At 38.5% G+C, this 14754-nt stretch overlaps 2 protein-coding genes across 4 annotated transcripts; one reads left to right on the top strand and one right to left on the bottom strand.

Annotated features, from left to right (window-relative positions):
* The first annotated feature begins 2255 nt into the window (after positions 1 to 2255).
* On the top strand, positions 2256 to 5408 carry LOC105156697 (F-box/kelch-repeat protein At1g67480). Of its 2 annotated transcripts, none has more exons than XM_088876678.1 (4): positions 2256 to 2274; positions 2983 to 3049; positions 3154 to 4028; positions 4662 to 5408. In XM_088876678.1, exons 3-4 carry the CDS (start codon positions 3502 to 3504, stop codon positions 5287 to 5289), a joined length of 1155 nt encoding a protein of 384 aa, XP_088732804.1. In that variant the 5' UTR covers positions 2256 to 2274; positions 2983 to 3049; positions 3154 to 3501; the 3' UTR covers positions 5290 to 5408. The 2 variants fall into 2 exon arrangements, with proteins under 2 accessions (XP_088732804.1, XP_011071215.1); XM_011072913.3 differs by lacking the exon at positions 2256 to 2274 and adding an exon at positions 2446 to 2720.
* A 145-nt stretch (positions 5409 to 5553) lies between these two features.
* EMB3011 (RNA helicase family protein) lies at positions 5554 to 14252 on the bottom strand. 2 transcript variants are annotated; one of them, XR_847376.3, is made up of 19 exons: positions 13953 to 14252; positions 13628 to 13680; positions 13399 to 13534; positions 12486 to 12707; positions 12179 to 12243; positions 11672 to 11921; positions 11286 to 11456; positions 11010 to 11152; positions 10836 to 10933; positions 10355 to 10463; positions 9493 to 9670; positions 9165 to 9394; positions 8888 to 9064; positions 8477 to 8548; positions 8158 to 8334; positions 7705 to 7766; positions 7465 to 7617; positions 5704 to 7372; positions 5554 to 5614 (listed from the first exon to the last, which is right to left on the bottom strand). XR_847376.3 is itself a non-coding variant. In XM_011072914.3 (18 exons), the coding sequence occupies exons 2-18, from the start codon at positions 13631 to 13633 to the stop codon at positions 5776 to 5778; spliced, it is 3846 nt and encodes a 1281-aa protein (XP_011071216.1). In that variant the 5' UTR covers positions 13634 to 13680; positions 13953 to 14252; the 3' UTR covers positions 5554 to 5775. The 2 variants fall into 2 exon arrangements, 1 of the variants encoding a protein (XP_011071216.1); XM_011072914.3 differs by having other exon boundaries at positions 5554 to 7372.
* Between the last annotated feature and the right edge of the window lie 502 nt (positions 14253 to 14754).

Genomic DNA, 14754 nt, shown 5'->3' with positions numbered 1-14754 from the left:
TATGGATCATAAAAAGAGTATTATATGATCTTGATCTGCCTGCTCGTTTTGAGGTGCCCACAAGCCATGAGCTTAGGACAACCAACTATACGTGTAACGCTGTAAATAATATCTCATCCCTTCACCATATCTATTACTAATGTTTGACAATCAAACACATCTGATTGCTTTACTGAAAATTCTTGTTCGAATTCAATTTAATTGAATCAGATCAATCGCAAAATAAGTGTATTCGTAACTAGTCATTGTTCACGAAATATACACTAATTACACAACAAGTATATTATGATTGATTCATGTTCGATCAAATCAAATCCACGCTACATAATATTTTTTTCATTCATTCATCATTTTAGTTGGTTTTCGTCATCCTCCACTTGTTTGTTATTTTTACAATTTGAAGGACAAAAAGAAAATTTTCCTTGATAATATTGAGGACAAAGTATGGGGTAGATCATTTTGAAGTAAGGAGAATACCAAGTTCGGCTCAATCCTGCAAAATAAATGAAAACTTAAAAGAACAGGAAGAAGCATAGCTATAGAAATGCAATTTTCAGACATAATATCAAAATTGACTTTTTACAGACAGTGGTGGAAGAATTTGATCACAACGCAGTTTGCTTCTATTGAAATTTATTGGATAAAACTGACTTGAAAATAGTCACATTAATTGAGCATATATATATATATTAAATTCAATGAAACAATTATTATATAAAGTAATGCATAAAACAGTAAATATCTAGACTTGAGTTGTATACCAACCAACTCATTACCAATTACACCTCAATCTAAAATAATGTCATAAGTCAGTTCACCATCGTCTTTCGGATATTCCATGGGGTCTTCTCTAGGATCCTCATCCGATTCATTTGATATCATCTCATGAGCTAATTGGTCCATGTGCTCTTTGAGATCATCTGCTTGATCATGAAATTGTTGATTTTTCTGTTGAAAATTTTCAATTTCAACTTCATGTACTGTCTTTAATCCTTCCATCTCCCATCGGAGAATATAATTTCTTGCTATCTAACTCGTCGGTCCTCCATTCAGCTCATTGTTGGTAGTAGGCATGTTTTGGTATATCGTTCCTTAGTTTCTTCATCTCATCAAGCCTATCTCTCAATTGTTGTTGTAATTCAGTAATGAGACTAGTAAAATGCTCATCAGGATTTAATGATAATGGACAGTTGGGGTTGATTGGAGACGACATTTTAGCTGAACAATATCACACCTAACCGAATCACAATTGATTACTTGCCTTGAAGAAAATAAATGCCCCATATCAAGTGCTTCCAGTACATCGTAATTTCTCCCAAAATAAGACAGTTACTGTTCATTCAATACAACACTATACTGACAAACACCTCGAAAAATACTCAAAAACCTTTGTCGAAACTTAAGCTCAAAACTATAATTCAAAAGCTACTACTACATGAAAGAGAGAGACGAGAGAATCGAAGAGAAGAGGTGTGTTGTAGAATGAAGGAGTTGCAGCCCTCCTCTCCCTGCAGCATTAAATCTCAGCATTAACCGGACATCAATGTGCTCTTGTAACTACTAAAAAAACGGTCAAAAACAGTTGAAATCACCGACAGTTACAAACAACAGATTAAAAACTTTTAAAAAGCATTTTAAATACTGTTTTTGAAATATTTGCCTGAAAATTTCCATGTCTGTTTAACACAAATGTTTATGCTGCAAAAAGATATATTTTGAAACTGAGGCATTTGTTTTAGAGCTAGAACTGAAGCAAGGCCACTCACATGTGGGACGCCCCTATATTTACTCTAGTCTCCATAACACTTCAAACTCAAATTTAATTTGAATTTAATATAAAGAGTTTATTATAATAAAAAAATATGAGTATATAACATACACCCACAACCCCTTATAAACTTATCAAATCTTTCATTTTTTCCATCATTTTTCAACTTGGGACAAGCACCTTCTCTTCTTCTTCTCATTTTCTCAACTTAATTATGGATTTTTTCATGTGACAACAAATAGATGAATGCAAATTCTCTTTAAATCAACTATTTTTTATTTATTTAATGTATATAAGTATATTTTATAACTTCTTAGGTCTCGTTGATTATATTTGGTAAGAATGGGTGGAGCCTATATATATATATATATATATATATATATATTCACATTGCAGGTGATAACCAAGAAGAATATGAGTGGTTGGGCCACATATCCAGCCCTTTTTCTTATTGTGCAATGTCCAATGTGGGCCTGCTGAGAAGGGAACTAATAAGTGTGTTGGAGGTGAGTTTCTTCTCAAACCACTAAAAATTTTTGCACTGAAAATCCAGAGACCAGTAACTCTGCTGTCCACTCATAAAATTTTTATTTCAAAAAATGGTCTTGCAATCAGGCACAAAACTCACAACATTATTCCTTGAAATTATATAGATATTTGTGTGTTTGAGAATAAATTGATAATAACACAAGTTGTAGGGTGTCAGTTCTATCCAGTTGCTTTGGAATTCTGATCTTCAGCCCATTCCTTCCCTTCTCTTGACGACGATATTAGTTAATATCATTCCCTCACTCCGTCCACCATTCACCATACCTTCTTCTGTTTTTACCCATTATTATTATTACAATCCTCTATCTTCGCACAATCTTTTTTCAATCCTTATCCACTTCTCTCTATTTATTCATACCTTTGAGTTTGGCGGTGCCTCTTCACTCACACTCCAAATCCCCAGGTTCACTTTCCTTTTTTCTTTCTTTTATTTTTCTGCGTGGGAGGGATTTGATTATTGTTCTATTTCCAGTATGTTGTTAATCAGGGACATTATTTTATGTTAAATCAACAGCACTTGAATGACTTCGTTTAGCCTTTCTGGATCATGAGTGAAGGAAATCACAAACTCATGCTATGGTGCCATATATATAGTTTTAAGCATCATAGACATGCTTTAATTTATTTGCTTTTCCTTTATCTACTACTTCTTTGACTTACTGCAGCCCATCATTGTCACCAAGAAATGGAAGCAAAGGGAGGCTAAGAGTTATTAGGTTATGGCCTTGTCAGGTAATTCCCTCCTCCATCATGCTGATTTTTGGATGATATTTTCCAAATATTCTGGTTTCCCCCTTCTTATGTTACATTTCATATGGCTTTTCTCAAACTTGTAGGTACTGGGGAAATGTGTGATGGAAAATTCATTTCTTTGGGAAAATTTGAATTTAGCATTGCCCTGGTTGGTGTGAAGAAGCCGCCAAAGTACAATAGGATAAGTGAAAGTGGTATGGAATTTGAATCTGATTGGATGAAACACCGGAAATCATCGGCCTTTACAGCTCAAGTATTATGTTCTGCAACATCTTTTATGGCTTGGTCTTGTAGAATACCCATAAGTGAAGGATTTCATGAATTTCTGTAATCGTGTGCAAGCACTTTTGTTGGATCAATAATTTTTCTCTGGGAGACAATTGGTGAATGATGATTGTGGTGCCAATCTCTCCTAGTTTCTGACTTTAAGGATGCCAGCTTTTTTTCCTGTGAAGGAGCGAGTTCAAGAATCAAATATGTGTTTCTCCAATTTAGTCCAGCAAGATGCCCCCACCACCAAAAATAAATCGATGTTAATTGCTAAGGTCAGTGATGATTTCCATAGTCCCATCTTGCCTGGATTGCCTGATGATGTCTCAAAACACTGCCTTGCTCTTGTTCCCCGATCGCATTTCCCTGCTATGGGTGCTGTGTGCAAAAGATGGAGGTCATTTATTAAAAGCAAAGACTTCATCATTGTCCGGAAACTAGCTGGGGTGCTTGAGGAGTGGCTTTATGTCCTGACTGTGGATGCTGAAGGAAACGGGAGCCACTGGGATGTGTTAGATTGTTTGGGACATAAGCACCATGAGCTCCCACCTATGCCTGGTCCTGCTAAAGCAGGATTTGGCGTGGTCGTTCTCCATGGGAAGCTTCTGGTTATTGCTGGTTACTTGGTGGTTGATGGCACCGGCTCTGTCTCAACAGATCTATACCAATATGATTCTTGCCTCAACAGGTGTATTCTGGAAATTCTCTTTTTCCCCCATTTGCCCCCATGCACATTATCGTTGTCTAAAATAGTGTCTTTGCTAACTTTAAGTCACCCTTACTATGAATGCCATAGTAACTCATGGACTGGTTAATAACCATAGAGGATTTTCCTAATGCAGAAAAAATTATGATCTTATATTGCTGGTAGACCTTATAGTCCAGAAAATTCTCAGTCTTCTAGTGGAGAAATTCATTGCTTTCTTACATTTAATTCTTTTTAGCGACAAGGTGGAGTCCTCGGTTTAAGTTTGGAAAATGGTCAAGTATTGAAGCTTTTTGTTTCTACACATCTTTGTTTATTTTGATGTAGTTGATTTGAAACTGATATCTGTCGCACATTTCGAACATTCTGTTGTAGTTTTCCCCCTTGAACAATGAGTTATTGCATATTTGTACATATTGAGAAACATTCAGCATTCAACCAAATCTGAATATGAATGAGGTAGGATGAGCCTTTAACCGTCGACCAGCCAAACTTCTTGTCAATCCATTTAGAATAACTACAGTAGGGCTACCCAATTACACAATTCTTTCTTCCAAGAAGAGTTGTACTCCTGTTTTCTTGTGCTATTCTCCTAACAAAATAACTTTCCTCCAGCTGGAGCAAATTGGCCAGCATGAATGTGGGGCGCTATAACTTTGCTTGTGCCGAGGTCAATGGCTTGATCTACGCCGCAGGAGGATGTGGGGCTGATGGAGAATCTCTCTCATGTGCCGAGGTGTATGACCCTGAAAGTGACAAGTGGACTGTGATAGAGAGCCTGAAGCGACCAAGGTGGGGCTGTTTCGCATGTGGCGTCGAGGGAAAGCTCTATGTTATGGGTGGGAGGTCAAGTTTCACAATCGGAAACTCAAGGTCTGTTGATGTGTATAGCCCTGAAAGGCACACATGGTGCCAGATGAAGAACGGTTGTGTTATGGTTACTGCTCATGCTTTGCTTGGGAAGAAGCTCTGTTGCATGGAGTGGAAAAATGAGCGTAAGTTGGCAATCTTCAATCCTGAAGACAACTCTTGGAAGATGGTCCCAGTTCCAGTGACGGGAAGCTCGAGCATCGGCTTTCGGTTTGGAATTCTTGATGGAAAGCTTTTGCTCTTCTCATTACAGGAGGATCCTGCCTACCACACGCTGTTATACGATCCAAATGCTGCCCCAGGTTCAGAATGGCAGACTTCTGAGATAAAGCCTTCGGGATTGTGCCTGTGCACTGTTACTATTAAGGCATGAGTTGTTTGTTAGATTCAAACACAATTGCTTTGTACCTAGGCATTCAACGATCTTATTCAATTTATGTTACAGAAACACTGAACAATCATAAAGAGTTTAATCTAACCTGGTTAACTTCATCAATTTTGTAACGGTGGGATGTCGCTAATGTTATTTGATTCCTCACTAGGTGCACAAGCATGAATCTTTAGTCTCGAAAATGTATACACGTTGCCACCCAAGCATATGTTCGCATATTTGGTTCAACTTGATTAAGGGTGAGGATTCAGCTCGCAACATAAAACATAGATCACTAATGTGTAATCAATTGTACAGAGGTGGTTCTCTGTCGAAATGAAACACAAGAAAATAATAGTAAAGACATGGAAGAGTATATGGCAGACTACAATGGAAACAAAAGCTTTGCTGCTTTACCTCGTGGTAAGAATTGCCTCGGCTTCTACACCATCTACTGTCCAACACTAGGAGGTATAGAAAAAGCAACACCTACAAGCCAAGTTTTTTTGGTCTTAAATAAGTGGAAGAGCCCAGCTTCAACCCAGGCATTGAAACTCGTTGCTGTTCCTTAGCCCTCTTCATCCTCTCCTTCTCTATGCTCTCCCTCTCCCTCTCCTCTTGGACCTTCCTCAAATTCTCCATCTCTTCCTCCATGGCAGTTTTTTCTTGTTTCTGTTTCTTCTTATGTTCTAACATTGATGTGTCCGACTCCTTCACCGAGAAAAACATGGGTCCCAGCTCAGCCAGCCACTGGGGTTCGACTGCTGTTGCACATTGCATGTACTCCTTCGTTGTCAAGATCAGTTCATGATAAACCACATAATCTGGAGTATAACCCAATCCATATATAGCACTGCTTGGATGCAAGTGGCATGGCATTCCGTTTCTGCAGTTGACATACTCGCCGACCCCCTTGAGTCGTGCAGCATTATGGAAATAAGCAGAACATATGGCTTTTCTCACAACATCCCAGTCGGGCCCACATGATGTGAGAGGTATCTTCAACGTCTTCAAAATATCCAGTAGCTGGGATCTCACCTCTCTAGCCTTGCGCAATCCCTTGACGTGCAGAAAATGGTCATTACACCAATCACCCCGATATTGATTGGCTTTCCATTGCTGGTATACATTTAGAAGGGTAAGATGGTCGGACTCTGGCACGAAGAATTTTTCCCGTGCGGCATCACTCTCCTCAACCCTATCCTTGGGTCTAAAGAAAACAGATGGCACCGAAAGCATCGACACAATTGTCAAAACTTCATTAATGCATCCTAGCTGCTCGCCCATTAAAAGCATCTTGGCAAGGGGAGGATCAAGAGGAAACTCTACCATTTTCCAGCCTAGATCTGTCAGATCCCCAACATTGTTCAAAGCACCCAACACCCACAACTGGTACATGGAGTTGAGGATGTTCTCTTGAGGAGGAGGATCCATAAAGTCAAAATCCAACAAATTGTCAATTTTCAGAGACTTGAGCAACAAAACCACATTGCCGAGGTTGGTCCGTTGAATTTCTGGCACAGGACTGGGAAGCATCTCATTTAGATACGCACTTTCGGTATAAAGACGATAGCAAGTCCCCGGCCCAGTTCTTCCAGCACGTCCAGCACGCTGGTCCGCAGCAGCACGGCTAACAGGAAACACTTGGAGAGCGTCCATACCCATACGAGGGTTATAGACTTTTATTTTACCATAACCTGTGTCAATGACATAGAAGATTCCATCTACAGTCAAAGATGTCTCAGCAATATTGGTAGCAACAATACACTTGCGAGCTCCATCTTCAGCTTTCTGAAATATCTTTGCTTGCAAGTCAGCTGGCAACTGGGAGTATATGGGAAGAATTAACAGCTTCGGGGCTTCCTTCTTTGTTGCAATAAGCTGCTCCATGCGTTCAGAAAGAGCATAACAGGTTGCCTCAATCTCATCTTGACCAGTCATGAAGATGAGAATATCGCCCGGAGCACTTGTGATGTGAATCATCATGGCCTGTTTCACGGCAGCTTCAACATAATCTTCACAAGGTGTTTTACTATACAAGATTTGAACTGGAAAAGTTCTTCCAGGAATGTGAAATATAGGTACACTGCAGGGGAAAAAATATAGTAAAAAATTATAAGTTAGAAAAGGTAGATTGAAGTGAGAGTTTCCTGGACTAGCCCATTGCAATATGAGTACCTCCCAAAGAAATTCGAAAATTTCTGAGCATTAAGCGTCGCAGACGTTACAATTAGCTTGAAATCACGTCGTCTGGCCACAACTTTCTTCAGGATTCCAAATAGCACATCAGTGCTTAGAGATCGTTCATGTGCTTCATCCATCACAACAACACTACATGATAAAGATAAAAATATGAGAAGTTACAAATATTATAACACAAATAATGTATTCAATTCTTGGTTTGGGAAAATATCATACCGATATTTCTCTAGATCAGAATCCTTCAGTGTCTCCCTCAGAAGCACACCATCAGTCATGTACTGCAAAGGAAACAAATCAGCAAAACTTAACAAGCAACTGATTAGAAAAATTAAACATGATTTCAAGCGACTATGACCAATAAGCATGAGTAACTATCTTGTTTCTAAGCAAGTCTACCTGCATACCAAGTCAATAGCTCGATCAACCAATATTCTTCAACTAAATGCAACATATGAGCAATGCAGTTCTCGCTAAGAACCAGTCATGTTAAAATACACACTGCTTGGACGCAAAATATCAGTACTTGTGGAACGTAAATGCACATTTATGACTTTTTTGATAATGATGGTCGTAAGTATGGGCCATAAAGCAAACACTAGGTACTTGCATGTTAAAATAACCAAAAGTCATGATACAGGAATAATGAGGTAAGAATAGAAAAGTCATTACCTTAATAACAGTGTTAGGCCCAGTCACATCCTCGAACCGTATTGCATATCCAACTTTATCACCAAGTTCAGTTTCCATCTCTTCACTGACTCTCTTGGCAACACTCATAGCAGCTACACGCCTTGGTTGAGTGCAACCAACAATCCCATTGGTCGTGTACTCATCTTCATGAAGATACTGCCAAAAATCATACTTCAGTGACCTGACAGAGGTTTTGGACACTACTGAACCAAAAGTTTCAAAGAATGAACACAGTAAAAATGGACATAAATGCACAAACACACAGATGCCAACAATCAGATAACAACTTTGAACAGACCTGTGTTAGTTGTGTTGTTTTTCCAGAACCAGTTTCACCAACCACTACCACCACCTGATTCTCACGGATGACCTGCATTTGCGAAAGATGAGATTGGGTAATAATCATTAATTTCCAACTTTTTTTCCACTTTTCACTCTCTATGCAGCAAGAATACAAAAGATAGATTCAATATAACATATGTACGACACCCAATGGGAAGAAGATGATTTTGTCAAATTTAATGACAATTAATGAATTCGTAACCAATCAAATCTTCAAGTAATAAAATTACGAATTACCATTTAATCTTTCTACTTCTATAAGTAAACACAACCACAGTACTCTCAAACACCATACAACAGCTCATGCACATTTTAATATTATCATAAGCATTTTTATGATGAAACAATTGGGTAAAGGGCTTCAAACCTGTAGTAACTCCTCGCGTACAGAAAAAATGGGCAAATACTGTCGCTGTTGGGCTAGCGTTTTTGATTTAGCAAAATCACTCACTGCCTCACCCTTCTTTAAATGCTGGGCAAATTTGGCATCCTCTTTGAAGTCAATTTCACCTTCTTCACCCACTACAGCAGTATCTGCATCAATCTAGTGATCAAGCAACAAAGGGTTAAGATCATCCATGCTTAAACAAATGGATGGTACAGTATCTTCAGAATAACTGGTTCAACTTCTGAATGCAGCAAACCTGTTCTGCAGTCTTCTCGACTCCAAGAATTTCACCTAGCTTTGAACCCGCAAGCTCCCAAAACCGTTGCCGTGACTTGTTCATGCTTTGTTTTTCACGGATTTCCCTAACCAGATTGGAGCCTTTTCGTGATATTATGGCCATATCAGAGGTCGGGTCTTTTAGTGGCATAATAGGCTCAGCTTGCTTCGTGAAAACAATCCTCCCATCAAGAAAAGGGGGTTTTGTGTCTGTAATGAGATATTGAGAAACTCATGAGAAATGATTGCAACTCTACTTCTATAGTTACAGTCATCATACAATATTTAAGGCCAACATTCGGATTTACCATGCACAAGAAGAATAACCTTCCGTTCTTCCTCGTCATCAAACTCAGTTTGCACCTCAGTTCCTCTGACAGCTCCTGATCTCAGAAGTTGTCGGTCCTCCCACTGGGCATTATCAGCAGTTAGCTGCGACAACTTTTTGCTCTGTGCAAGAGTCATCTTACTCCCATCTTTGCGGACCTGCAATTAAAGATAGAAATAGTTTCAGACATAATAATTTCCTTGGGAAAAGGATTTAAAGGCATTTAAAAATAAAAGACGCTGTATATAACCCAGACAATGGTCGACTTGAACCATATTCAAAAGAGTTCAGTGTATAGCCACCAGAATGCAGAGTAGACATGTATACAAACATCTTAAGTAAAAAGGCATTGCCGTTATGCACCAGCAAAGCTCCTTCAATTTTCAGAGTCAAAAGTCTTGTGTGAAATGAATCCACTATTCAGGAGCAGCCATTTCTAAGTGCATAAACAAAGAAATAAAAGCTTGCAATATAGGATCCCAATAGAGATTAGAAATAAAAGTTGAACAACCACACAAATAACATACAAGACCAGGAAATACCAAGTACCCTCCTGCTCTAAGAAAATAACCAAGTACCCTCCAGGTCCAGCACATTGTCAATTTGCTGGATGTGAGCAACAAGAAGTGACATATACAGAAAGAAATACAAGATTCAGCTATAGACAATACACCAAATTGCACATCAAAAGCAACACATACAATGTTTCTTTCAGGTATGGGCTGCCAAAACTCTACTTCTTGGGAAAAACTGGCAAATGTAAGCAGAAGTACAAGCAAGATGGAAATCTTCCTCCAGCTAATTGACTAAACCACCTCAAGATAAAGCCATGAGAAATATACCAGTCTTTTGGCCAACTCCGTTTCTTTCTTCTGAAAAGATGCCTCGTCACCAAGAAAAAATGAGGAGCCATCTGCATCATACATAGTGCTGCCTTCTTCTCGATCATACCTACATATGACAGAATACAGAGTGTTACCCAAAAATACCTATATGCCAAAGTAATGTACACAAACATAATTAGGTCAACAAAAGTTAGTATTGCAATATGAACTTGACCTAAGAGTTCTGCTAGTATCTGATTCTTCACCGCAGTAAAATATAGATGAAAGATGTATAGACTACCTTCTTTTCAATCTCGTTTTCTTCAAAGCAAAAATAACGCTAATAGACACAATTTTATCTCTTCACGTGATTCTTTCATTTTACATTCAGTAAAACCTACATCAATCTTCTAGGAAAATGCTGGACATGGTCACTACACTTGATAGAACCAAAAATTTCTGGCCATAGATTCACAAAACAATATCCAAATGTAATTACCAGGCACGATCAGAATTGTACTCCATCTCTAAACGCATGCTTTCTGATATCTCATGATTCTGGTCTTCACATATGTTTTCCGCACCATTTTCTCCATCCTAGAACCAGAGAACACAGGTGTTTACTACATAAGACAGCAAACATAAAGTGGAAGAAAAACAGAGAGAATAATACCTCAGCCAAATGCACCTTGTCCGAAGAGAAGTTCATCTGATCAGACTTCCCACCATATCGAGAACTTGCAGACCTAACAGACGACCCAGATGCCCGAATTGGAGTGGGGGAAGGAGCAATGCTATCCCAAGGAGATGCAGCAGCTTCCATGCATGTTCATTTCTTTTATTAGTTATGAGTGTTTTATGAGCAGAAACTTATAAGAAACCAGACAACATATGTTTCAAATTCAGAAGTGTGCAGCCTAATTAACTATAGCAGAATTATATGACTTACCAGATGAACTAGGGGTACGCCCTCCCAACCATGGGGAAACAAGTCGTGCATCAGGTGAGGCCCCAACAAGCATGGGGGATGGATGTTGATGGTGTCTGCTGCTAGAACTGCGACCATCACGGCGTGGGGTATCTTCCCATTCCCATCGTCCATCATCCCATTCGGATCTTCCTGCAATGACTTGCATCAATATAGAGAACGAAAACATTGAACTTGCTTATCACAAAACCTTCCTCCTTCATATGCAAGACTGTAAACTGCGAACCGGCAAATCACAGACGTGCAGTTGCATTCTATTTAATAATTTTTCCACACATCTCAAGGTTCAGTCAAGAGATAGAACATTTAAGGTGTGCAATATAGTAACAATCAAGGAGCAGACTTACCAGGCGTCCTCATATACCTATCATATCTACTTTTCTTCCTTCCATATTCTCCACTATGCTCTTTTTCTTGACCATGAGATGACTCCCTAGGCGTCCTTCCTTCACTTTCAGAGCCATGTCTACTTCTTGTTGCTTTATTAGAGCTTCTGTTATAATCCCCATATCTGCTTCTGCTTCTGCTTCTATCATGGTCCGTATAGTCAGAACTGGGACTCCTATTCCTAGACCTTCCAGATGATGCTGTCGGAACCTAAAATTATGTTAACAAATGTTAAGTTACTGATATTGCAACATACTAACACCCATCCTCAGATGTGTTTATACTTCGAGGAATATAGAAGAAACCCGTCCACTTTTCAGTTTGAAATTAAATGTCAAAATAGCTGGTACCAACTCTTCAGAAGGACATTGCTTGCTTCCATGGTCACAAAAAGTACGATTAATTGTTTCACATCTAAAAAGTATGACAATACGATGTCAAAAAGAACCATAAGGAAATACTTGTACCTGCATATGTTTATTTGCACGACGCCCATGGAGTGCTTCACTAGTTTGTACTTCTTCCGTCACACCTGAGTGCAACAGACGTATTATTAAAGAATGAACAAACCCAGAATTGTGTACCAATAGTAACCCAATACCAATTTGTCGCCTGTTAGGTCATTGGAACTCTTTGGTTTTGAACTTTCATTTTTATGTGTTGGTTATATGCATCAATACAAGCATATGTTGTTCATGATGCAGAATGACACCCAAACTTGATTTGAATTAATTAATTGTTAACAACCTGCTAGACGACTGCATAATATAGTACCTGAATCAGATGCCTCACTTGAAGCCAGTTCACGGTATCTCCTATTAGTATAATTGCGTACACCATCCAACGATGTGTCATTCTCCACTTCATCAATTCCTGAAGTAGACTTTTCTTCATCTTCATCAAGAGAAGCTGCAACAGAGGCAACTCTTTCTTTCGGAACCTTAAACGGACCCTCACCCTTTGATTCACGTTTTGCATTGGCGAGGACATCCAGCCCTTCAAAATAATCAATTATAAAATTAAGAATTATGGTACTCCCTCCTCCTTATCTGAATGCCACACATAGCCACAAATTTCTAAGGCCAGTGGCCCAGTAGAGAGCTCTAAGGTTCAAGGTGTCTTTGCTCTAAAAGCTAGTGATGTGAGTCAGTGGTGTGACATTATAACTTAATGTGAGAGGATATTGTTTAATTTGGGACAGATAAAAGATAACCTTTCTCATTTATATTCAGGAAGGTATCAACTGATAAGATAGGAAAACACAAAATTACAAGGGGGCAAACCCAGGTAAAGCCGAAAAACATCTGAATGGCATAAGAGACAAAGAAAAGGATGTTCCTATATTAATGCAAAGAACTTATACTGACGACTAAAGATGTCACATAGAAATAGAAAACTCCTGTGGCTCAAATAACAGCATCATCAAACTTCTAATGGCAATCACATAAAGGAGTTCTGGACAATTGATCTTAAACTAAAATTATATTAATGGGAAGAAAGGAAACCATGACTAACCTAATTTAGCGAGCCTGTCTCAATTTATTGATGTTGATAACCATTGGTATATCGTGAAACTCAGGTTACATGCTTTCAAACTTAAACAATTTGCAATAGTATACAAGAATGTCTTAATCATGAACAGAAATCAAAGTTAATGCTTTAAGCCCACGAATATGTGAAATCATACCTAAAACTGATCTCCGTTCAGGAGGTCTGAACACAACTCTGTCCTTCCCAGGTACAAACAGACCCCCAGTGGACTCCTCTGGTACTAAAGTATCTGTTGTCCTATCAACATCAAATAGCCCACTACCTCCATTGCTCTGAACATCAAAAGAAAAACAATAATAAAGTTTCCCAAGTATAACTAAGGAAGGTATTTCTCAATTAAAAGAAAACTAGGATAGGACACTAACCTCCATGTCTGTTTGACTAGATGTTTTCTCTAACAAACTTTCAGTAATTAAAACTGCAATTCAGATAACCATTCATCAAAATCCATCCCAAGCACAGATGGAATGCAGCCACCAGAAACAATAAGACACGGACAAATATATGGAAAACTCTATCACAAAACAAATCTCATGCTTAACCCTTTTTTCAGAGCAATTATAATTTTGCTATAAAACTCAACCCCCCCCCCCCCCAATTACAAAAGCCCTAATTAAAAAAGCTGATTTTGGCAACACAAGATCAAGACCAGCTTCTTTTAACATAATAAATAAAGACGTGATTACTTACATCACTAAGCAACTTTCCAACTTTCTACGCTCGGTAAGATTGTTTAACGGCGGCGAGGAAGAAATAGAGGCGCGCTGCAGGAGTGGCCCTGGCAAGGAGAAAGATAGAGTCGGGGGCGATTCTTAACGGCAAAGTGAACACACCAGCGGCAGCTCACCACGAGAATTAGACGAATGGCGGTAGTTGAAGGAGGTGTACTATCTGACGGAAGGAGAGAGAGAGAGGGAGAAGTCAGTAAAACAATCACCTTCGTTTACCTGCAGCTGAGAGGAGCGGGGGGAAAGGGAACATTTTCAGACGATTTCCTATATATATAGTATAGTTTTGTACGTTTTGGGTACTGGTTATCCGAAAGGTCAAGAATGCCCTTCTGGTCCGTTGCTTCAAAAAAGAAAAAGAAAATTGTAATACCCTTTTTTATTTAAAAAAAGAATAGTAGATAGATTCATATTAATCTGCATACAATTATCAATTAATCGAAAACTTCTAAAGTAAATATCAACTACAAAATAACGCAATTTTACACAACATTACTTCATTTAGTTTTGAATTGTGGATCAGTTAGCCGAATGAATGTGATCTTTCAACCAATCACAAATTCAAAATGTATGATATTAAAATCCCAATATTTTCATATAATTAATATATTTTCAGCAAAATTATAGTTATCGTTTTGCTTTACAATAGAAAATCTTAGCAAGTCTTTTTCTTTTTAATTCAACACCACAATTTTAAATGTTCAATAGGATAAATTAATTTCAGATCCACAGATCTGTCTATTTATACAAGTCAAGAGGGTGTC

Source organism: Sesamum indicum, linkage group LG2 (assembly GCF_026168435.1).
Source record: "Sesamum indicum cultivar Baizhima isolate 11 linkage group LG2, ASM2616843v1, whole genome shotgun sequence".
NCBI lineage: Eukaryota > Viridiplantae > Streptophyta > Magnoliopsida > Lamiales > Pedaliaceae > Sesamum > Sesamum indicum.
The sequence above is the reverse complement of the archived record's forward strand: the minus strand, read 5'-3'. Positions and strand labels throughout refer to the sequence as shown.

Bases quoted from the DNA above. Each gene is read 5' to 3' on its own strand.
- EMB3011 (XM_011072914.3), bottom strand. The intron at 9,395-9,492 runs GTAAATCCGAAT...ATCTCATTACAG, and splicing joins GGTTATTCTTCTTGTGCATG to ACACAAAACCCCCTTTTCTT. The intron at 7,767-8,157 runs GTAATGACTTTT...TTTCCTTTGCAG, and splicing joins GGCCTAACACTGTTATTAAG to TACATGACTGATGGTGTGCT.
- LOC105156697 (XM_088876678.1), top strand. From the start codon at position 3,502: ATGCCAGCTTTTTTTCCTGTGAAGGAGCGAGTTCAAGAATCAAATATG. The intron at 4,029-4,661 runs GTGTATTCTGGA...ACTTTCCTCCAG, and splicing joins TATGATTCTTGCCTCAACAG to CTGGAGCAAATTGGCCAGCA.